General features: G+C 40.9%; 1 protein-coding gene and 1 non-coding gene across 2 annotated transcripts; one reads left to right on the top strand and one right to left on the bottom strand.

The window, feature by feature from the left end:
- Nucleotides 1-1,117: 1,117 nt before the first annotated feature.
- Nucleotides 1,118-20,411, top strand: ncaph2 (non-SMC condensin II complex, subunit H2). The gene is made up of 21 exons (XM_061714901.1): nt 1,118-1,212; nt 3,274-3,417; nt 4,224-4,325; nt 4,403-4,464; nt 4,542-4,626; nt 5,221-5,277; nt 6,034-6,113; nt 6,209-6,375; nt 7,221-7,354; nt 7,435-7,518; nt 8,031-8,094; nt 9,641-9,742; nt 9,844-9,888; nt 9,967-10,037; nt 15,336-15,435; nt 15,511-15,603; nt 15,676-15,725; nt 16,779-16,880; nt 16,962-17,111; nt 19,072-19,227; nt 19,318-20,411. Exons 2-20 carry the CDS (start codon nt 3,310-3,312, stop codon nt 19,198-19,200), a joined length of 1,785 nt encoding a protein of 594 aa, XP_061570885.1. The 5' UTR covers nt 1,118-1,212; nt 3,274-3,309; the 3' UTR covers nt 19,201-19,227; nt 19,318-20,411.
- A 2,156-nt stretch (nt 20,412-22,567) lies between these two features.
- On the bottom strand, nt 22,568-22,641 carry trnat-agu (transfer RNA threonine (anticodon AGU)). The gene has a single exon. It is a non-coding gene; the product is annotated as a tRNA-Thr (tRNA).
- Between the last annotated feature and the right edge of the window lie 113 nt (nt 22,642-22,754).

Raw genomic sequence — 22,754 nt, 5'->3', positions numbered from 1 at the left:
CTTAATTGGGAGTAATCAATCACTGTACAATAATAATAATAATAATAATAATAATGATAATAATAATAATAATAATAACCACAATCATATGCTGTAACAATGCACCTTTCATTAACCATGTCTACCTCATACTGCTGCACCTTTCACTTTTTTTAAATTGTATATATGTTAATAAGAGCTGTCACTTGTCTATTTACTGTACAGTGAGCGAAAATAACAGAGTCAAATTCCCTGTCTTGTTTAACCTGACTTGGCCAATAAACCTAATTCTGATTCTGATTCTGATTATAGAAATGATATACATACGAATCAGTGTCAACAAAGGTAGACCTATCAGATTCTAGGCATATAGTTGTAGTTTATAAATGTTTGACAGGTAGTTATTTCAGATTTCTTGTAAACCTGTCTTGAAATGTACAGTAAGATACTGGATCTCAGTTGGGCTGGTTGACAGCCAGCGGTGGAAAACTATGGAGGTAGATTTGTGTCTTAATTATTCAATAAAAAAAAATAGTTCTTCAATCAAAAAATGTATTTTCAATTAAAATTTTTTTTACTTCAATCAAAAAAAATTATCAAAGAAAAAAAGTGTTTTTTGTTTGAAACAACTTTTTTGATTGAAGTAGTGTTTTTTTGTGTTTGGGCCATATTATGGGTAGGACATTTGTGTCTTTATCATTTAATCAAAAAAGAAGTTGCTTCAAAAAGAAAAAAAATATTTTCAATGAAAAAAAATCACTTCAATAAAACAAAAACTTTTTCAATCAAAGAAAAAAAGTGTTTGAATGCAAAAAAGTATTTGAGTCCCAAAAAATTAAATTTGAACACTTTTTGGATTGAAAATATTTTTTTCGATTTGAAGTGATTTTTTTTTTGTTGATTAAAGTGAAAATTTGTTTGATTGAAGTGAATTTTTTTATTGAAAATATATTTTTGATTGAAGAAATCTTTTTTTGATTGAATAATTAAGACACAAATCTACGTCCATAGAAAACTGCCCTTATTTTTAAATCCCAAACTTGACAGATACGCTTCCCTGTGGTAGTACCGCACCTCGCCGGCGGGGGGCAGCACGCCGAGCCGGGCCGACCCGAGCATGCGCAGACCGACAGGCGAAGAAGAAGCCTTCAGCGCGGGTGTTTTGGTTGCGCTAACGGTGCTAACGGTTAGCTGCGCTCGACCAGCCAGAGCTCTGTCAAACTTCTCTTCCCGGTGAGCTTTTCTCTCTTTATACTGAATAAGATCTCGTTGGCAGGCTTTTCTCTCAAACATCAGATGCAGTTCTCGCGGTAGTTGAGTTGGTTTGTCAACCAGTGGATGAGTTTATGTGTCATCCGACCAGACTGCGTTTAAAAATCTTTATTTTCTGTGTTTGTTTGCGATTATCTGCGATCGTTACTTGGATAGAACACTAGTTAAGGTTGGTAACTAATTCTAGGGGTAGCTTCTTGTATTCGGCGTGTGTGTCTATATGTTCAGTTGTTAAATTTTGTTCTTAATTCACTGTGAAGTTTTGAAAAATGTGTTTCTGCGGAAGTTCTGTCACTCTGTTACTGTTACTACTACTACTACTAGTACTACTGTTAGTACTGCTACTATTGGGACTTAAGATCACATTTTATGGCTAATAATGCAAAATCCACAAGGGTTTCGGACACTTTTCTTGCGGATGTTGCAGTAATTATTAATTAATTAATTAGTAAATAACTATTATTATTATTATTTTTTTTTTTTTTTTTTTTTTTTTTTTATTGAAAGTTTGCAATATACAAACAATGTACAACAAGCAGAAATTTCACTTCACAACCTGTGCAACATCAGCAGCACAGAGCACAGTCATGCATTATCAACAACAACAATACAAATTAGAAAAGAAAAGAAATAAATAAAAAGGGGAAAAAATAAATACATAAAAGAAACAAAACCTTGGTGTGACAGACTTCATTATAATAATAATAATAATACATTTTATTTATAGGGTGCCTTTCATGGCACTCAAGGGCGCCGTACAACATCAAATAAAATCGATAAAATAATTAAGACAGACTCATAAAATAAAAACAGACTGTACAAAACCCGTAGCAGAGCAGCCACAAACAGGGGAAACATCAGGTCTCATAATATTTCGCATAAAATGAGAATTATATTTGTGACAGCTTAATGACTGAAAATCTCAGAATGGATATCCATCATTGATGTACATTTCTTATTTGTAATTAATTTAAGAGACGAGATAATAATCAACTTCAATCAAAAACAATTTAAATAATGGAGAAGAGTTTTGGAATTTACATTTATGGATGTGAAATTTTCCTAATAAAATATAAAGATTGACAATAGTGCATAACTTCTTTTCTTTGAATTCAAAATAAATTATAATGTTCTTCACTTCAATGTTGATTTTATGTGTTGTTTTACAGAGTATATAGCTCTCAAGTTCTTTCCAAAATGTGCTGCTATATGAGCCATAAAACAAGTGAGTTAATACTTTCAGGTTCAGTTTTGCAAAAGGTACATTTGTTATCGATGTCAAGGAATTTTGAGATACATGTGTTAGAAGGGTATATGTTATGTAGTATTTTTAAATGTAGTTCTCTGATTTTGTTTGTAACACAGAATTTGAAAGGAACAAGCCACGCCTTGTGCCAATTAATATCCACGAAAATAGCATTCAAAAACAATTTCCCGGCTCGTGGTGTTATTTTCCTCGCATTGCAGTAATTGAACTACAGGTAAACACTGAGGTGCTGATGTCACACCAATCACACTCATTGATTCCTATTAGAAAACAAGTAAGTAAGTAAAGTTTATTTATATAGCGCTTTACACAATAAAAAACAGTTCAGAGCAATAAAATACATAGAATACATGAGAAAAATTTTATAAAAACCTTCAAACAATGCAGTTTACATAAAAGCCTGTTTAAAAAGGTAGGTTTTTAGTTGGCTTTTAAAGAGCTCACAGACTCAATAGATCTAATAGGTGCAGGCAGAGCATTTCAAAAATTTAGCAGCCATAACCTTGAAAGCTCGGTCACCACAAGTCTTAAGGCTTAAGATCAGGAGATGCCTGTCATCAGGTGCTGAACTAGTCTTGGTCTTGGTTTTGATTCTCTCTGGTCTCGGTTTAGGCGGTCTTGACTACAAGTCTAGTTGAAGGTGAAGACCATGAACTCTTTTTGCAGATTCGTCATCATAAATCTGAATCATTTCTAACAGTTGGTGTCTGTTTTATTTTCTGTTATTAATTAACTGAGTGTTGGTCCGACTTCAGGTGGTCCTCCTCCTCCTCCTCTTCCTCCACTACGTCATGGAGTCCGCGGAGAGCCGCTACGCTCACCTGCTGCAGCCGATCCGAGAGCTCACCAAGAACTGGGAGATTGACGTGGCGTCTGAGCTCAACGACTACCTGGAGGAGGTGAACGGGGGCGTTTGGGTCAAACGTGGGCCAAATATGGGTCAAACGTGGGCAAAATATGGGTCAAACGTGGGCAAAATATGGGTCAAACGTGGGCAAAATATGGGTCAAACGTGGGCAAAATATGGGTCAAACGTGGGCAAAATATGGGTCAAACGTGGGCAAAATATGTGTCAAATATGGACCAAATATGAGTCAATTATAGGTCAAATATTGGGTCAAATATGGGTCAAATATTGGGTCAAATATGGGTCAATATTGGGTCAAACATGGGCCAAATATGGGTAAAATATGGGTCAATTATAGATAAAATATGGGTCAAATATGGGTCAAATATAGGTCAAATATGGGCCACTATTGGGTCAAACATGGGCCGATATTGGGTCAAATATGGGCCAATATTGGGTCAAATATGGGTCAAATATTGGGTCAAATATGGGTCAATATTGGGTCAAACATGGGCCAAATATGGGTAAAATATGGGTCAATTATAGATAAAATATGGGTCAAATATAGGTCAAATATAGGTCAAATATGGGCCACTATTGGGTCAAACATGGGCCGATATTGGGTCAAATATAGGTCAAATATGGGCCACTATTGGGTCAAATATAGGTCAAATATGGGCCAAATATTGGGTCAAATATAGGTCAAATATGGGCCAAATATAAGGTCAAATATAGGTAAAATATGGGCCAATATTGGGTCAAACATGGGCCGATATTGGGTCAAATATGGGCCCAATATTGGGTCAAACGTGGGCCCAACGTCACAATGAGGGAGTAACCCGTGTCTCTGGTTCGCAGCTGGAAGAAACGTCCATCACGTTCGATGGAGGGAAAACGCGGCTGGACTTCGCCGAAGCGGCGCTGCTCATCCAAGGTTCTGCTTGCATCTACAGCAAGAAGGTGAGGCGGTGGAGCCGGGGCGTCTGGGGTCACGTGACCGACGGCGGGCGCTCTGACCAGCAGTCTCTGTGTTTCAGGTGGAGATGCTGTACAGCCTGGTCTGCACCACTCTGGACTACGTGAACGACCGGAAAAAGAAGTGAGGCTCGTCCTCCACGAGCTGCCAGGTCCCACCGAAGAGACGAGACGCTCACTTCCTGTCTGTTTCCTGTGTAGGCGGAGCAAAGAGGCGGCGGCGGCGGCTGAGGGGGGCGACGCAGGAGGAGCGACGAGCTGCGATGATACTGACGACCGGGATGCGGTGAGAGACAGCAATATGTTGTATTTTCTTCTTTTTTCCACAATGCTGATATTTAATTTAATATTTATACTTATTTATTTATTTAATCAAAAAGAGAGAAACTATTACAAACATTTTCTGAGTTCACCGACAGTCGTCCCAGCAGGGAATCCACGAGCTCCGTCATGTGACCATGAAAAAATACACAAAAATAGTCAGTTAGCAACAGTAACTAAGGGGGGTGGGGCTTACTGGTGGGGCAATAAGAAGAAGACTGAACCAGCAACCAGGTCCTGTAGACAGATGAGACCAAGGTGGACATGTCTGGTATTCATGTCCAGAACCAGGTCTGGAGGAAACCAGCAGAACCACCTCAGACCCGACTGTCAAGCACGGGGGTGGAGGGACGATGGTCTGAGGCTGGAACTGGGTCATGTGACAGGAAATACCCCAAACACAACAGCAGATCTACATCAGACTTATGAGGGGGGGGGGGGTGGGGGTACTACTACTTTCCTGTAAATTTTGGCGCCTGGCTTTGAGAGCTGGTTTTACCTGCACCGGTTCTGTCCACATCATCAGAACTCTGTCTGTCTGTCTGTCTGTCTGCTGCAGTTCAGCCATCTGGACCTGGAGGTGTCGGAAAAGTTCTCCAGGTCTGACTCCAGCGCGGTGAGTTCTCCCTCTCTCACTCCTCCCCCGATGTTTCCCCTGACTCCTCCCCCTCTCCGACCCTGCCCCCTCTCTGAGGCCCCGTTTACACGTAGCAAAAACGGTGGTGATTTCATGCGTTTTGGCCGTTCGTTTACATGAAAACGAAGCTCAAAGTCACCAAAAACGATAATTTCTGAAAAACTCCGGCCAAAGTGGAGATTTGCAAAAACTCCGTCTTCACGTTTGCTTGTAAACGGAGGGAAACAGACATTTAGGCTTCAGAACGTCACATTATGCGACAGAAACGTCACCAGCGCCATGAGTGCGACCTGTGTTTACAATTTGTTTGGCCACCGTCAATATTTTCTTGTATTTTACCTGTTTATTCTATTCTAAAGTCACACTCAAAAGTAACTCCACTTCTCTGTCACTCCAAACCAAAGACTCTTGTTCATCTTGGAAGTAACTGGAAGTTACTCGTGTCATTTGTTGATGTTTTTTTCCAGGATTCGGATTGGCTAGCATGACTTTATCTTCTCGTTACACTGCCCCCTGTAGGTTTGGCTGCTCATAGCACCTTAACAGGTATTTATGCGGGTTCGTGTAAATGATGGTATTTTTCAAAACGTAGAGGGGGAAATATCCGTTTTTGTAAATACCCGGCTACGTGTAAACGTGGGCTGACTCCCCCCCTACCTTTTCTCTGACCCCGACCACGACCCCTCCCTGACTCCTCCCCCTGCTGTGATGAGTGCTGACGATCCGTCCCCCCAGAAGGTGAACGTGACCCCTCTCCCCCCCGAATCCCTGATCGCTCCGGAGAGCCGGGAGAAGCAGAAGCTTCCTCTGATCACGTGAGTGTTTCCGTCTCCACATCCTGGTACGTTTGACTCCTCCTTCCCCGCCGCTGTGGCCACGCCCCTCACTGCACCGCGGTGCTCTGCTCCAGCCTGAAGGGGGAGCTGGTCTGCAGCCAGAAGGACTTCAGGATCAACCTGTACGCGCCGGGGGAGGGGGACCTGATCCTGCTGACGCGCCGCTCGCCCACCGACGTAGCGGCGTTGATGCAGCTGGGCAACCTGGGCCCCGAGGATACTGAGATGCAGCCGCAGACAGGTGCGCCCCCCTGCCGGGCCTTTTGACTCGTTTTTTTGATTTGATTTGATTTATTTTATTTTTTTACATGTAAAAAAAAGAAACAACACTTCATGAGAAGTTTAAGAAAACAACAACAAAACAAAGAATGTCATCCTTTAAAACTTGCTAACTTGATTTACATGTGCCAAAAAAGGAGTAAGAAGAAGTGTAAATTTATTTAGTCCTACCCCCATTGACTGATAATTTAACCTGTATTTATAAATATTCACACACTGTACTCACACTGCTAAATAACATTATTATTATTATTATTATTATTATTATTACTATTATTATATAGGCTACTGTAATTATACACACACACATACTTATACATGCATGCATACATACATACATACATACATATAGTTGAATATTTCTATATATTTGTACACACATGCCCATATATTTATATAAATATACTTATTTACACTATATATATATATATATATATATATATATATATATATATATAATTTGCTGCCCATTTCTGTACATAAATATACACAGATTTACTCTAATAGTGTTTTTATATTTGTTTTTAAACTGGTTAATGTTTGGACATTGTTTTAATTCTGAATCCATTCTGTTCCATAGTTTAACTCCACTGACTGATATAGAAAATCTTTTCATTGTTGTTCGTGATCTACGAGTCTTAAAATTTAGAGAACCCCTTAAATTCTACCTCCCCTCTCTGTCATAAAACATTTCCTGCAAGTGAGATGGTAATAAGTTGTTCCTAGCTTTATACATGAATTGTGCAGTTCAGTTTGTTCACGTTCCTGCTGGATGTTCGTCCTGCTAAATCCATGTTGATGCTGCAGTTGCCCCTGACGACGGTGATGCTGACGCCCCTGACTACGGCGCCGCCAACGCCGCTGACGACTTCCTCCCCATAGACGAGCACATGGAGGTGGAGCCGGGGCCCGAGGAGCAGATCCACCGGCACCAGGCCGTGGTACGGTTCTGCCCGACCCCCCCTGCAGGTTCTGGTCTCCGCTGGTCTCACCGCTAACCTCTCTGCTCTTTACCTTCCAGACGCCGGGCGACGGCCGGATGCTCCGAGACCGGCGGCAGCTGGAGGCGGAGAGACGGCCGGAGGAGGCCGAAGCCGCCCCGGCGGTACATGAACACGCCTCCTCGTTTATTTTTTACCGTTTAGTCGCTGCCGGGTTTATTGTTACCTTATAGACTCAAGAATACATTCATTCCAGATACAGAAGACTCTCATTTGAGTTTACAACACATTTATTTTTCCAAATTTCTCCCCATCTTTTTCTTTTTCCACAACACATTGGGTTTTCTTTTCCACGTCTATGTAGGAAAGTAGATCCAAAGATCTAAAGACTAAACTGGTGTAAAGACTAAACCAGAGGAAAGTACTGAAAATATGGAGATAAAGGATCTTTGTTAGAACATTTCGTCTCGTTTTGGTCAACAAAAATGAAGACACATTTTAGCAGAGTTTTTATTTTGTAATCTACATTTTAGTCTGTTTTTTATTCCTCTACGATATTGCATTATATATTTAATTATCGTTATCGTCACATGAGCTGCATTTTCGTCTGGTGTCGTTTTCCTCAGTATATTTAGTCATAATTTTGTTGATGAAAGCAACTTTACTTGTGTCTCAGGTGAACATGTGGGCTCTGCACGACCCGTACGCCGTCGTCGGGGAGGACAAGCCCCTCAAAGCAGGTGAGTCCTGGCCCTCAGGTGTGTGTGTGTGTGTGTGCTGCTGGAGCACAGCTGATGTGGGATTGTTGAGTACAGCCAGTACTCGAGTTGTAAAAAAAAAAAAAAATCGGGGGGGATGGTGGATTTTACCATATGGGGGACAGATAATTAATATTTATTATATTATATTTCTTATCTTCCAGCTGCCATTATTTAATATAATTAAATAAGTGCTGATTACAAATGATATAATATATTACAAATAATAGCAGTGACCAAAACAGCTGCAGAAATACTGCAGGAATGACATAGCAGCAGTTAAATGCAGCCTTCTGTAAGCTTTAAATATCCACTGGGCTTACATCAAATACATCAAAACACAACAATAAAAAACACTTTTCTGAACTTATCAATATGACTCTGTCCTTCACAGGATAAGTAACATGGATCACTGCAAAAACTCACAATCTTAACAAGAATATTTGTCTTATTTCTGGTCTCATTTTTTGTAAAAAAAAAATCTCATTACACTTAAAACAAGACTCATCACTGGAAAAAACAACAATTTTCACCTGTTTCAAGTAGATTTTCACTTAAAATAAGTAGAAAAATCTGCCAGTGGAACAAGATTTTATTGCTTGTAATGAGAAGATAAATCTTGTCCCACTGGCAGATTTTTCTACTTATTTCAAGAGAAAATTTACTTGAAACAGGTGAAAATTGTCAAATAAGTTATTTTTTTGGTGTTATTTTTCTGGTGATGACTCTAAATGTTGAAATAGCAGTAAAACCACATTCATTGATGAAATGACATAAGGGATGGAAAGGAGGGATGGCAGTTTTACAGGGGGAGGATTTGGACTGTTTTTATTTCAGGGGGGGATGCCGTCCCCCCTCATCCCCCCTCAACTCCAGTACTGAGTACAGCGCTGTGTGCATGTGTTTGAGCATGGTGCGGGAGGGTGAGTGGGGAAGGACAACAAGTGGAGCGGGGTTATTGGGGGGGCATGGAATCATACAAGTCGATGCAAATGGCCTACGGCTGCTAAGCCTGAGCTGACCATCACAAACACTATCTTCCAACTAAAAAATAAGCATAAAACATCCTGGATGTACCCACGCTCCAAACATTGGCACTTGATTGACTTCACCATCTTGAAGCCTGATTTATGGCTCTGCGTTAAACCAACGCAGAGCCTACGCCGTTGCCGTGACGCCGTCGTGAAACCTTCACACTTCTCCGTCACTCCATTTCCCCGCGGTGCAATACCCCCCCCCCCCCAGAGCACTAGATGATACTTTGTTTAGAGGATCGAGAAGGACAGTGATTCCGACTTGATGGAAACCTCTTTAACATCAGAAGGCTCCAAGCAGTCACAAAAATAACATCAGAGCGCCCCCACATACCGTTCTGTCTGTGGCCACCAGTGTGGATCACGGATTGGACTAAAGAGCCACATGAGGACTCACAAGAAATAGAGATGGAATGTCATCATCGGACACGATGGACAACTTTAAGCAAGTAAGCAGTAACTGTCTGATGATCCATGTGTGTATGTGTGTGCAGGGAAGTGCTACAAAGTTCCCGACGGCGTGGAGGACGGGGGGAAGAGGAAGAGGAAGCGAGCTGCGGCGCTGCAGGACTTCATGAGCTGGTTCAGACAATCCTGTGAGATTTGAGCGTCGCTGCAGTGTCGGACGTGTTGTGGAAACTCTGAAACTCTGCCTCACCTGCGTGTGTGTGTGTGTGTGTGTCTGTGTGCGTTTCAGCCGATCATCAGGAGCAGAAGTTCAAGTGTGGACCCACGTTTACAGGTGAAGAGCAGCTTTGACTCTAATCTCCGTTCACATGCTTTTATTTTGAAGGCTGACAGCCACTTCCTGTCTTTTCAGACCTCAACTACATTTATTTGACCACGTTAAAGGACAAAGTGAAGAAGCAGAAGAGGATCTGCAGGCGGGTGGTAAGAGCTTACAGTCCCAGTAGTTTCCCAGCATGCCTTGCGGCGGTGGACCAGCCAATCAGATCTCCTCGTCTGCTCAGGGCGGTTCTCCGACACAGAGCTTAAATAGATTTAGAGACTTTTCAGACACAGTTAAGGCAAGGCAAATTTATTTATATAGCACAATTCAACACAAGGTAATTCAAAGTGCTTTACATTGACATTAAAAGCGGCAAGACATAATTAGACAGACATAATTAGTTAAGTGGTCCATGGACATTAATATTTGGTACAGTTACCAAGAACCAGTGGTCCATGGACATTAATATTTGGTACAGTTACCAAGAACCAGTGGTCCATGGACATTAATATTTGGTACAGTTACCAAGAACCAGTGGTCCATGGACATTAATATTTGGTACAGTTACCAAGAACCAGTGGTCCATGGACATTAATATTTGGTACAGTTACCAAGAACCAGTGGTCCATGGACATTAATATTTGGTACAGTTACCAAGAACCAGTGGTCCATGGACATTAATATTTGGTACAGTTACCAAGAACCAGTGGTCCATGGACATTAATATTTGGTACAGTTACCAAGAACCAGTGGTCCATGGACATTAATATTTGGTACAGTTACCAAGAACCAGTGGTCCATGGACATTAATATTTGGTACAGTTACCAAGAACCAGTGGTCCATGGACATTAATATTTGGTACAGTTACCAAGAACCAGTGGTCCATGGACATTAATATTTGGTACAGTTACCAAGAACCAGTGGTCCATGGACATTAATATTTGGTACAGTTACCAAGAACCAGTGGTCCATGGACATTAATATTTGGTACAGTTACCCCAAGAACCAGTGGTCCATGGACATTAATATTTGGTACAGTTACCCCAAGAACCAGTGGTCCATGGACATTAATATTTGGTACAGTTACCAAGAACCAGTGGTCCATGGACATTAATATTTGGTACAGTTACCCCAAGAACCAGTGGTCCATGGACATTAATATTTGGTACAGTTACCCCAAGAACCAGTGGTCCATGGACATTGATATTTGGTACAGTTACCAAGAACCAGTGGTCCATGGACATTAATATTTGGTACAGTTACCAAGAACCAGTGGTCCATGGACATTAATATTTGGTACAGTTACCCCAAGAACCAGTGGTCCATGGACATTAATATTTGGTACAGTTACCAAGAACCAGTGGTCCATGGACATTAATATTTGGTACAGTTACCCCAAGAACCAGTGGTCCATGGACATTAATATTTGGTACAGTTACCAAGAACCAGTGGTCCATGGACATTAATATTTGGTACAGTTACCAAGAACCAGTGGTCCATGAACATTAATATTTGGTACAGTTACCCCAAGAACCAGTGGCCCATGGACATTAATATTTGGTACAGTTACCCCAAGAACCAGTGGTCCATGGACATTAATATTTGGTACAGTTACCAAGAACCAGTGGTCCATGGACATTAATATTTGGTACAGTTACCAAGAACCAGTGGTCCATGGACATTAATATTTGGTACAGTTACCAAGAACCAGTGGTCCATGGACATTAATATTTGGTACAGTTACCCCAAGAACCAGTGGTCCATGGACATTAATATTTGGTACAGTTACCAAGAACCAGTGGTCCATGGACATTAATATTTGGTACAGTTACCAAGAACCAGTGGTCCATGGACATTAATATTTGGTACAGTTACCAAGAACCAGTGGTCCATGGACATTAATATTTGGTACAGTTACCCCAAGAACCAGTGGTCCATGGACATTAATATTTGGTACAGTTACCAAGAACCAGTGGTCCATGGACATTAATATTTGGTACAGTTACCAAGAACCAGTGGTCCATGGACATTAATATTTGGTACAGTTACCAAGAACCAGTGGTCCATGGACATTAATATTTGGTACAGTTACCAGGAACCAGTGGTCCATGGACATTAATATTTGGTACAGTTACCAAGAACCAGTGGTCCATGGACATTAATATTTGGTACAGTTACCAGGAACCAGTGGTCCATGGACATTAATATTTGGTACAGTTACCCCAAGAACCAGTGGTCCATGGACATTAATATTTGGTACAGTTACCAAGAACCAGTGGTCCATGGACATTAATATTTGGTACAGTTACCAAGAACCAGTGGTCCATGGACATTAATATTTGGTACAGTTACCAAGAACCAGTGGTCCATGAACATTAATATTTGGTACAGTTACCCCAAGAACCAGTGGCCCATGGACATTAATATTTGGTACAGTTACCCCAAGAACCAGTGGTCCATGGACATTAATATTTGGTACAGTTACCAAGAACCAGTGGTCCATGGACATTAATATTTGGTACAGTTACCCCAAGAACCAGTGGTCCATGGACATTAATATTTGGTACAGTTACCAAGAACCAGTGGTCCATGGACATTAATATTTGGTACAGTTACCAAGAACCAGTGGTCCATGGACATTAATATTTGGTACAGTTACCCCAAGAACCAGTGGTCCATGGACATTAATATTTGGTACAGTTACCAAGAACCAGTGGTCCATGGACATTAATATTTGGTACAGTTACCAAGAACCAGTGGTCCATGAACATTAATATTTGGTACAGTTACCCCAAGAACCAGTGGTCCATGGACATTGATATTTGGTACAGTTACCAAGAACCAGTGGTCCATGGACATTAATATTTGGTACAGTTACCAAGAACCAGTGGTCCATGGACATTAATATTTGGTACAGTTACCCCAAGAACCAGTGGTCCATGGACATTAATATTTGGTACAGTTACCAAGAACCAGTGGTCCATGGACATTAATATTTGGTACAGTTACCCCAAGAACCAGTGGTCCATGGACATTAATATTTGGTACAGTTACCAAGAACCAGTGGTCCATGGACATTAATATTTGGTACAGTTACCAAGAACCAGTGGTCCATGAACATTAATATTTGGTACAGTTACCCCAAGAACCAGTGGCCCATGGACATTAATATTTGGTACAGTTACCCCAAGAACCAGTGGTCCATGGACATTAATATTTGGTACAGTTACCAAGAACCAGTGGTCCATGGACATTAATATTTGGTACAGTTACCCCAAGAACCAGTGGTCCATGGACATTAATATTTGGTACAGTTACCAAGAACCAGTGGTCCATGGACATTAATATTTGGTACAGTTACCAAGAACCAGTGGTCCATGGACATTAATATTTGGTACAGTTACCAAGAACCAGTGGTCCATGGACATTAATATTTGGTACAGTTACCCCAAGAACCAGTGGTCCATGGACATTAATATTTGGTACAGTTACCAAGAACCAGTGGTCCATGGACATTAATATTTGGTACAGTTACCAAGAACCAGTGGTCCATGGACATTAATATTTGGTACAGTTACCAAGAACCAGTGGTCCATGGACATTAATATTTGGTACAGTTACCAGGAACCAGTGGTCCATGGACATTAATATTTGGTACAGTTACCAAGAACCAGTGGTCCATGGACATTAATATTTGGTACAGTTACCAGGAACCAGTGGTCCATGGACATTAATATTTGGTACAGTTACCCCAAGAACCAGTGGTCCATGGACATTAATATTTGGTACAGTTACCAAGAACCAGTGGTCCATGGACATTAATATTTGGTACAGTTACCAAGAACCAGTGGTCCATGGACATTAATATTTGGTACAGTTACCAAGAACCAGTGGTCCATGAACATTAATATTTGGTACAGTTACCCCAAGAACCAGTGGCCCATGGACATTAATATTTGGTACAGTTACCCCAAGAACCAGTGGTCCATGGACATTAATATTTGGTACAGTTACCAAGAACCAGTGGTCCATGGACATTAATATTTGGTACAGTTACCCCAAGAACCAGTGGTCCATGGACATTAATATTTGGTACAGTTACCAAGAACCAGTGGTCCATGGACATTAATATTTGGTACAGTTACCCCAAGAACCAGTGGTCCATGGACATTAATATTTGGTACAGTTACCAAGAACCAGTGGTCCATGGACATTAATATTTGGTACAGTTACCAAGAACCAGTGGTCCATGAACATTAATATTTGGTACAGTTACCCCAAGAACCAGTGGTCCATGGACATTGATATTTGGTACAGTTACCAAGAACCAGTGGTCCATGGACATTAATATTTGGTACAGTTACCAAGAACCAGTGGTCCATGGACATTAATATTTGGTACAGTTACCCCAAGAACCAGTGGTCCATGGACATTAATATTTGGTACAGTTACCAAGAACCAGTGGTCCATGGACATTAATATTTGGTACAGTTACCCCAAGAACCAGTGGTCCATGGACATTAATATTTGGTACAGTTACCAAGAACCAGTGGTCCATGGACATTAATATTTGGTACAGTTACCAAGAACCAGTGGTCCATGAACATTAATATTTGGTACAGTTACCCCAAGAACCAGTGGCCCATGGACATTAATATTTGGTACAGTTACCCCAAGAACCAGTGGTCCATGGACATTAATATTTGGTACAGTTACCAAGAACCAGTGGTCCATGGACATTAATATTTGGTACAGTTACCAAGAACCAGTGGTCCATGGACATTAATATTTGGTACAGTTACCAAGAACCAGTGGTCCATGGACATTAATATTTGGTACAGTTATCAAGACCCAGTGGTCCATGGACATTAATATTTGGCCCCGAATCCAGTTTCCTGATATTTATATGTACTTAATGTCTACGCCGGGGAAATACACGAAGCAAAGCTTGAAGGCTTACAAAAGTCTTGACGCTTGGTCCGACTTCAAGGCAGGATTTGATGTAGAAATTAAAGTGATGACGACACCGAACTTTATGATTTGACCGTTTAACGTTAGCTACCCAAAAATCCAACATTACCTGATACAAAATGGGAACCTCAAATCCACGTTTCGGTGCCTGGAATCCAGTTGTTTCTGTGAATTGCAGCGATCCATTTGTCTCTCTTAAGATTATTTTTCGGCAGTATGTAAAACGATAACTCCGATTTCTTGCTAAATCTATGAGTAGAGTCGATCGCACAACAGCTCTTTCCCATTTTAGATGTTTTCCAGTTGCTAAAACTGAAAGTCTTTCTGCCACTCAGTCTTTCTGCCACTCAGTGGAAGTAACCCCCTGTGAAGTCGCATCTGTGACGTCATGCGCATTCCCTCTATAGTCCCCGTCGGTGTGGGCCGTCCTCGTCGACCCCGGTCCGGGTTCTGGTCAGGTAAATGATGCCTGTGTGATGTCACTCAGGGTGTGATGCTGTCAGAGGAGGAGCTGAGGCGGACCCTCCTCCAGCCGGAGGGGGCGGGGCCAGAGCAGCCGGGGGAGGAGCCTTTCGACGCGCTGATGGGTAATTTAACACCAACGACCCGTTTGTGAGTGGATTCAACGGTTCTGGTGACTGAGTCTGATGTCGGTTCCTCAGGTGGAAACGACGACGACTCGGGCGGCGAGTATGACGCGTTTCCTGACGACATTCCGGCCGAGTTCGCTGGAGCGCCGGACTCCATCTCCCCGGGTAAGACTCCCCCGCCGGATCAATGCGATCGATCGGATCAGTCCGGGTGTTTACGAGGATGTGTTTCTGCAGACGCCCAGAGGGAGGAGCTGACGTACGAGGACCTGGTGAAGCTGCGCGTGGTGAGTGGAGCGATCGGCCGGAGAGACGGCCTGAGCCTCATTACTGCCAATAATACTGATTATTGATCATTCACACACCCACTATAAACTTATTCATGTTCTTCCCTGTCATTACAAATACACTTGTAAAACTAGATGTAAGAACTTTTTGTTGTAGTTAGATTGTAATCCACAGTGATTAAGAGCATGGAAGCTACGGAAGAGTATTAGGGCCAGGTAGGAGGAAAATAAAAATAGTATTTTAGAGGAGGAAGATTTTTTTTTTTTTCAATATGCACTGCGAGAAAAAAGTCGAAATGTCGAGAATAAAGTTGGATTGTTGAGGAAAAAGTCGAAATTTCGACTTTATTCTTGAAATTGTATTTCAACATTAATCTCGACATTTCGACTTTTTTCTCGAAATTGAAAAAGAGACACAATTAAAACATAAATAACAAATAAAATGAAATAAAATGATAAAAGAGGTAAAATAATAGAAAGCACAAGTTGTTAAAAAGTAAGGGCAGTAGAGTACAGCAGGTACATCACATTCTTAAAATGGCAAGAATTACGTTTCTATACGGTCAAAATGTACAAAGACCGGGTCTAATACAGTATTACAAACGTAATCTGTAACAATCCGTACGGTGAATTAAACCAATTTGACAATTTTATGCCACAACGCCTGTTTTCAGGTCTTATTTCCATAACTTTGCGCGGTTTTCAAAAAGTATTTGATTTAAGAGTACGCTTAAATAACAAATAAAATAAAATTAAATTATAAGAAAAGAGGTAAAATAATAAAAAGCACAAGTTGTTAAAAAATAAGGGCAGTAGAATACAGCAGGTAAGTATTAATTTGGGAGTACGCTTGAGTAGACAGTAATGTTTTTATCCTGATTTAAAGGATCTACAGTTGCAGCAGACCTCAGGTCTACAGGAAGTTTGTTCCACCGGTGAGGAGCAGATTAACTGAACGCTGCCTCACCTTGCTTGGTTCTGGTTCTTGGGAACCACAACAAACCAGATCCAGATGAACCTCAGGGATCAATAACCGTCTCCGTCTCCCTCCAGAACCAGCTGGTGGCCAACAGTTGCAGCTACACCCAGGAGACGTCTCTGTCCCGCCGGGTCAAGGAGTGGGAGGACAAGATCCGGCCGCAGCTGCAGCTGCAGGTGAGGCCCCGGGGGCCGGTTCAGGCTCCGCCCCCTCACCTGAGCTCCGCCCCCCTCACCTGACACCTGTCTCTCTTCCAGGAGCAGCAGCCCGTCTTCGACATCCACGACTACGGCGAGCGCATCGTCGGCGCGCTGAGCAGCGTGGGCCGCTGCCGGACCTTCGCCGCCATCGTCCACGGCCTGGACAACTTTGAGGCCTGCAAGTACCTGCTGGCGTCGCTGCAGCTGGTGAGCCCCGCCCCCCAGGCACAGAGGCTTCTGGGGGTTATTTCAGCGTTCACATGAATTATTTATGACGTACAAGTAAAATAATTAACCAAGGCGGGTCCTTAAAATGTCTTAAAATCAATTTTTCCTAAAATAAGGCCTTTTAAATGTCTTAATTTGTCTTAAATCTCAATCCAAGGGTCTTAATTTTAGAGGGAATCCAGTCATCATTAAAAAGTTTTCTTACACTTTGAAAAGGAAAAGTTTATTTAATTGTTTTGAGGAGAAATAAACCCATTTACCAGTTGTTAGACGCCTCAGTCAGGGTTGCCAGGTTGAGCGAGTTTCAGACAATTGGGCGGGTTGATAAAATCTGGGCTGCTTTTCCTGGTTTTTACTAAATATTAGGAGAAATTATTAACAAAAAAGTTTCCATTATGGCAGAGAAAAGTAGAAACGTACACAATAAACTCACTGATATTTGATTTGCTTTGATCTACTCAATTTAATCGTAGTCTTTGTTTTGGCCCTGAACTTTTTTGGCTATTTAGTGGTGTTGTGAATCTTCATTTGCTTTTGACTTGAAATGTATTACACAAAATAATAATAATTTACGGTTTTAACATAGAGGATGTATGATCTGAGCTGTTTTTTCATTATTTCGGTGGGTTTTACATCGTGTTTGGGCTGGAACCTGTAAGCCAGATCTGGCAACCGTCACCGTAGTCTCGAGACAAGGCAAGAAAATATAAGTAAATGTAAATTTAGTGACAAATGGCTGGAAAATTCCAGTTTCTCATGGCTGAAAACTAAGATTCCCAAAGATGACAGCGAGGCGTACAGGTTTGTTGTAAACGTTTTAAGTTGGAAGAGAGGCTTCTGGGTGCCCAACTGGGCTGAAAAATATATATTTGAGCTGCTTTTCCTGGTTTTTACGAAATATTAGAAGACATTTTTAACAAAAAAGTTTCAATTATGGCACAATAAACTATTACACAATAAACTCACTGATATTTGATTTGCTTTAATCTACTTTAATTTAATTGTAGTCTTTGTTTGGAGCCTGAACTTTTTGGGGGCTTTTTAGTGGTGTTGTGAAGCTTGAAATGTACTGTATTACGCATTTAATCATTGACGGTTTTAAAATAGAGAATGTGTGATTTGGGCTGTTTTTACATCACGTTTGGGCTGGAACCTGTTGGCCAGATCCCAGAGTCCAGGCAGGCGGTTCGGGAGCTGCACATCTGGAATCCTCGGGGTCCTTAAAAAGTCTTAAATTCAATTTTTGCTAAAATAAGGACTTTAAATGTCTTAATTTGTCTTAAATCTCAATCCAGTGCTCTTAATTTTGGAGGGAACGTATCCAGTCATCATTAAAAGTTTATTTCATCGTTTTGAGGAGAATCTCCTGCTGAGGTTCTAAATCTGTGTTGCCAGGTCAGGCCAGTTTCAGCCCAATTGGGCTGAAAAATATATATTTGGGCCGCTTTTCCTGGTTTTTACTAAATATTCAGGAGAAATTATTAACAAAAAAATTTCCATTATGGCAGAGAAAAGTAGAAACTTGAACAATAAACTCACTGATATTTGATTTGCTTTAATCTACTCAATTTAATTGTAGTCTTGGTTTGGATCTTAACGTTTTTGTGCTATTTAGTGGTGTTGTGAAGCTTGAAATTTATTCCGCATTTAATAATTTAGGGTTTTAACGTAGAGAATTTATGATTCGGGCTGTTTTTTCTGCGGGTTTTACATCGCATTTGGGCTGGAACCTGTCAGATCTGGCAACCTCGACCTCAGCGCTGGATTTCTTAGTGATTTCTTGTCTTTTTGGTCTTAAATTTAGTTTGAAAATGGTATTTAAAAAGTCTTAAATCTAACCTGGTCAAACCTGTTCAGGCTCGGTCCGGTTGCAGTTCCTGCTGCCGCCAGCAGAGGGAGCTCTGGTACGTGATTGACAGCTGTCCGTCTCGTCCCTCAGGCCAACGACTACACGGTGGAGATCAGCAGCGCCGCCGGCCTGGAGGAGAGCGTGGACTCGCTGTCGCTGACGCTGCTCAGCACGCTGAAGGCCACGGACCGCTTCAAGACGCTGTCGGGGGCCACCTGAGACCTGGACCTGGACCTGGACCTGGACCTGGACCTGGACCTGGACCTGGACCTGGACCTGGACCTGGACCTGGACCTGGACCTGGACCTGGACCTGGACCTGGACCTGGACCTGGACCAGGACCCCATCATGCTCATTTGTTGGAACATTAGTAATAAAACTGAGCCTCGTTGGTGATGTCACCAAGGAGGGGGCAGGGCAACATCTAGGAGGCGTGTTTTGTCTCATGATGTCACACAAACTAATTTTATTATTTTTTAATTATTTTTATCATGTTATTTTACTAAAAACGGTGAAAGGTTGGAGGAAAAACCCACAAATATCCAAAATAGAAGTAATAAATTGAACTAATAAACATTTTAAGCGTCATTAAACACGTTTCTGAAGACGTGAAACGGTCCTGAACGCAGAAGACGGACTTTAATGGACCACATCAGTCCAGTGAGACGTGTCCACCTGTGGACAGGTGTCCTGGTCCTCATTTCCAGTCCTGTGGAGCCTAAACATCCCCCTATCGTCATGGTAACATCCAGCTGTTGTCATGGGAACAGGTCTTCTGGTCTTGCTGGTCTAGAAGTTTCTCCTGGTCTACTCAGGTCCAGGATGGTGGACACCACGGGCTGCAGCTACCCAATATTGTGGTGATCGATTATTCTATGAAATATTCCATCCATTAATTGGATAAAAGTTAGTTTTGCTTCATTAAAGCCCAATTATAAATATACAATAGAAAACGAGACAGATTTCTTGATTAAAAACAACCAATTTGTTTCTTTTATGAGAATAATTGACATTTACATATGATGCAAACTAGTAAATTTAACTGTTTGTTAAATTTTCCAATAAAAATAAAAATTTGTTTTAAACTTAACATTTCCTGAAAGATTAAAAAAAAAAAAAAAGTATTTTTTCCAAGTATCAAAAATAAAAAATATTCTTAAATTGTGCAGCTTCACATCCAGAACCAACACGTTTCAACAGAGATGCTTGGCTGTGGACCAGGGCCTTTTTTTTTAGTATTTTTATATATTTTTTATTCATTTTTAATTTAAAATGACCCCACAGCTTCAACATCTTGTCTCTTCCTCTTATTTCTTTTGCTTTGCTGCGTTTTCTCATTGTCACTGTTTTCAGTCCTGTCTTCTTCGGCTTTATAAGGGACACATGCGTGTAGCACGTTGTCACATTAAAAAGAACCAGTGTGAAATTAAGTTTAAATGTATTTTTTATTTAAACAAGGCTTCGAAGCCGAGGAAATTCCTCCATTTTTTGTAATCGAGTTACTTGAGGAATCATTGCAGCCCCTAGTTTCCACAAGATATTAACCAGATGATTCATCATTTATCACATTATTGTGTGTGGGTAGATGTATTTGCAAAGTTTAGAAATGAGCTAGCGACAGGCAGCCAATGATGCGTCTTGTTTGGGCCAGGATAAACAGGAAAGAGCGGAGCGGTGCTGCTACGGCAGGAAGTGCCGTGTGCGCTCCGAGTAGTAAGTCCGGATTAATGCATACTATTGATATTTACTCAAAAGTGTGCCGGACTTAAAGGGGACCTATTATGAAAAACACGTTTTTTCTTGCTTTAACATATATAAAGTGAACAAAGATATCCATAACCCACTGGCTTAATCTTCTAACAGATCATTCAAACCTAGAAAAACTCACTGCTATTTTGAAAAATAATATCTCATCCTATGAAAACACTTGGTCCCCCTTTCTACAATACATCCAGAGCTGATTCCTCTCACAAATACCTCACAAATACCTCTTTTCTGTCCATTTTGTTGTCACTTACAACTCTTACTTTATCATTATTTTTTATGATCATATTACTATAAGATCATATATTATATATAGTATTATTACATATTATGCCTGTCATATATTACTACTGTTACACTTTTATATCACCATATATTAAATATATTGTTACAGCTATTATATATTATTATTACTACATTATCATATTGTTATGATTATTACATTATTATTACAACCATGACTATGAATGTGATGATAACAATAACTGTTGCTGTCACTCTTGAAGAGTATTTATTATTAACATATACATATTGGTTATGATTAAGATCATGACTGTAATTATTATTACTACTGTTGTTGTTCTCATTGCCAACATTATCAGCCAACATCACAACCAAAGTTTCTCTTTTTTGTATATTACTATTATTATTATTATTATGATTTATTATTTTATTTTTATTTTTTTTAATTTGAACAATAATCATGATAATGAAGTTATTATATCATAATTAGAGTAAAGGCGGGGGGGCGGGGCCGGGCTTGACTGGCTGAAGGTAGAGGTGGGCGGGGGCTCCAGGCCTGGCTCTGTGGGGCCATGACGGGGCCCTGGCTGGCGGTAGGGGGCAGGTGTGGGAGAACCCCATCCCTCTCACTCTCAAAAAAGGGGGGGAGGGAACAATTAAATAAATAAATAATTAAATAAAATAAATGAATAATGAAAAATTGGAAAGCTTCTCCTCAGCGGGCAGACCCCCTCCTCTGGGTCTGGGAGTTGCCCAGAGTAGGAGAAGCACAGGAGGTCGATCCACAACGGGCCGGCAGCCTCCTCTGGGTCTGGTTGCGGTCCAAGATGCGATCCCTCCTGACTCTAAATGACATCTAACAGAACTAACAAAATTAATCAGGAGGGGTAGTGGGGGAAAGGGAATAGGGGAAAATAAAAAAAAAAGAAAAAGAAAAGGGGAAAAAAAAAAAATATATATATATATATATATGTACTTATATAGTAGGGGGGGGTTTCCTTTCACTGCCGTCCTACTTGCCTCCTGCTGGGGCTCCCGGTCGGGCAACTGAAGTCTGGTGGGGGCCTCCTGCTCGCTTCCCTGACGCCCCGGTCTGACCTCACCCCTCATTGCAAAACATAAATGACCAATTCTAACTCTAATAATTATTACTGGCATTATCATGATATATTGTTTCATATTATTATATTAAAGTTATGAAATCTCTTGGCATGTTAAACTATAGTATTATATTGTAATATATAATAGTATGGTGATATAATTTGGTTATATGTTATAATATTTTATACAAAATATGTTATATTAGGATATTGCTATATTTATATGATATCATGCTACACCACTCTATATGAAAATTGTTTATTTGTTCACTTTCGAATCAATATTCTCAATTTATGTACCTACTTTCATCACCTTATTTACACTCAAACACGGCACGCACGCACACACACACACACACACACATACTGATGCTGTCTTTTGTCATCGTTTGCACTGTTTGTTAATAAAAAAAAAAAAAGAAATATGAATGAATGAGACATCTCTAATCTTCTTCTCATCCAAAAACAGAGGAGTTTAGAGGCTCTGCTGGGATTTGAACCCAGGATCTCCTGTTTACTAGACAGGTGCTTTGACCAACTAAGCCACAGGGCCTCCATAAACTCTCACTTACCTCGTCTCCATGGTGATGGTGGTACCAAAAACAACCGGGGCCTCACATACTAACGTCGCTTAACCTCCCCCCCCCCAAAAAAAGTGTTGCACAC

The sequence above is a fragment of the Cololabis saira genome, chromosome 23, assembly GCF_033807715.1.
Source record: "Cololabis saira isolate AMF1-May2022 chromosome 23, fColSai1.1, whole genome shotgun sequence".
In the NCBI taxonomy this organism is placed as follows: Eukaryota; Metazoa; Chordata; class Actinopteri; order Beloniformes; family Belonidae; genus Cololabis; species Cololabis saira.
The sequence above is the reverse complement of the archived record's forward strand: the minus strand, read 5'-3'. Positions and strand labels throughout refer to the sequence as shown.

Bases quoted from the DNA above. Each gene is read 5' to 3' on its own strand.
- ncaph2 (XM_061714901.1), top strand. From the start codon at position 3,310: ATGGAGTCCGCGGAGAGCCGCTACGCTCACCTGCTGCAGCCGATCCGA. The intron at 5,278-6,033 runs GTGAGTTCTCCC...CCGTCCCCCCAG, and splicing joins CCAGGTCTGACTCCAGCGCG to AAGGTGAACGTGACCCCTCT. The intron at 15,436-15,510 runs GTAATTTAACAC...TCGGTTCCTCAG, and splicing joins GCCTTTCGACGCGCTGATGG to GTGGAAACGACGACGACTCG.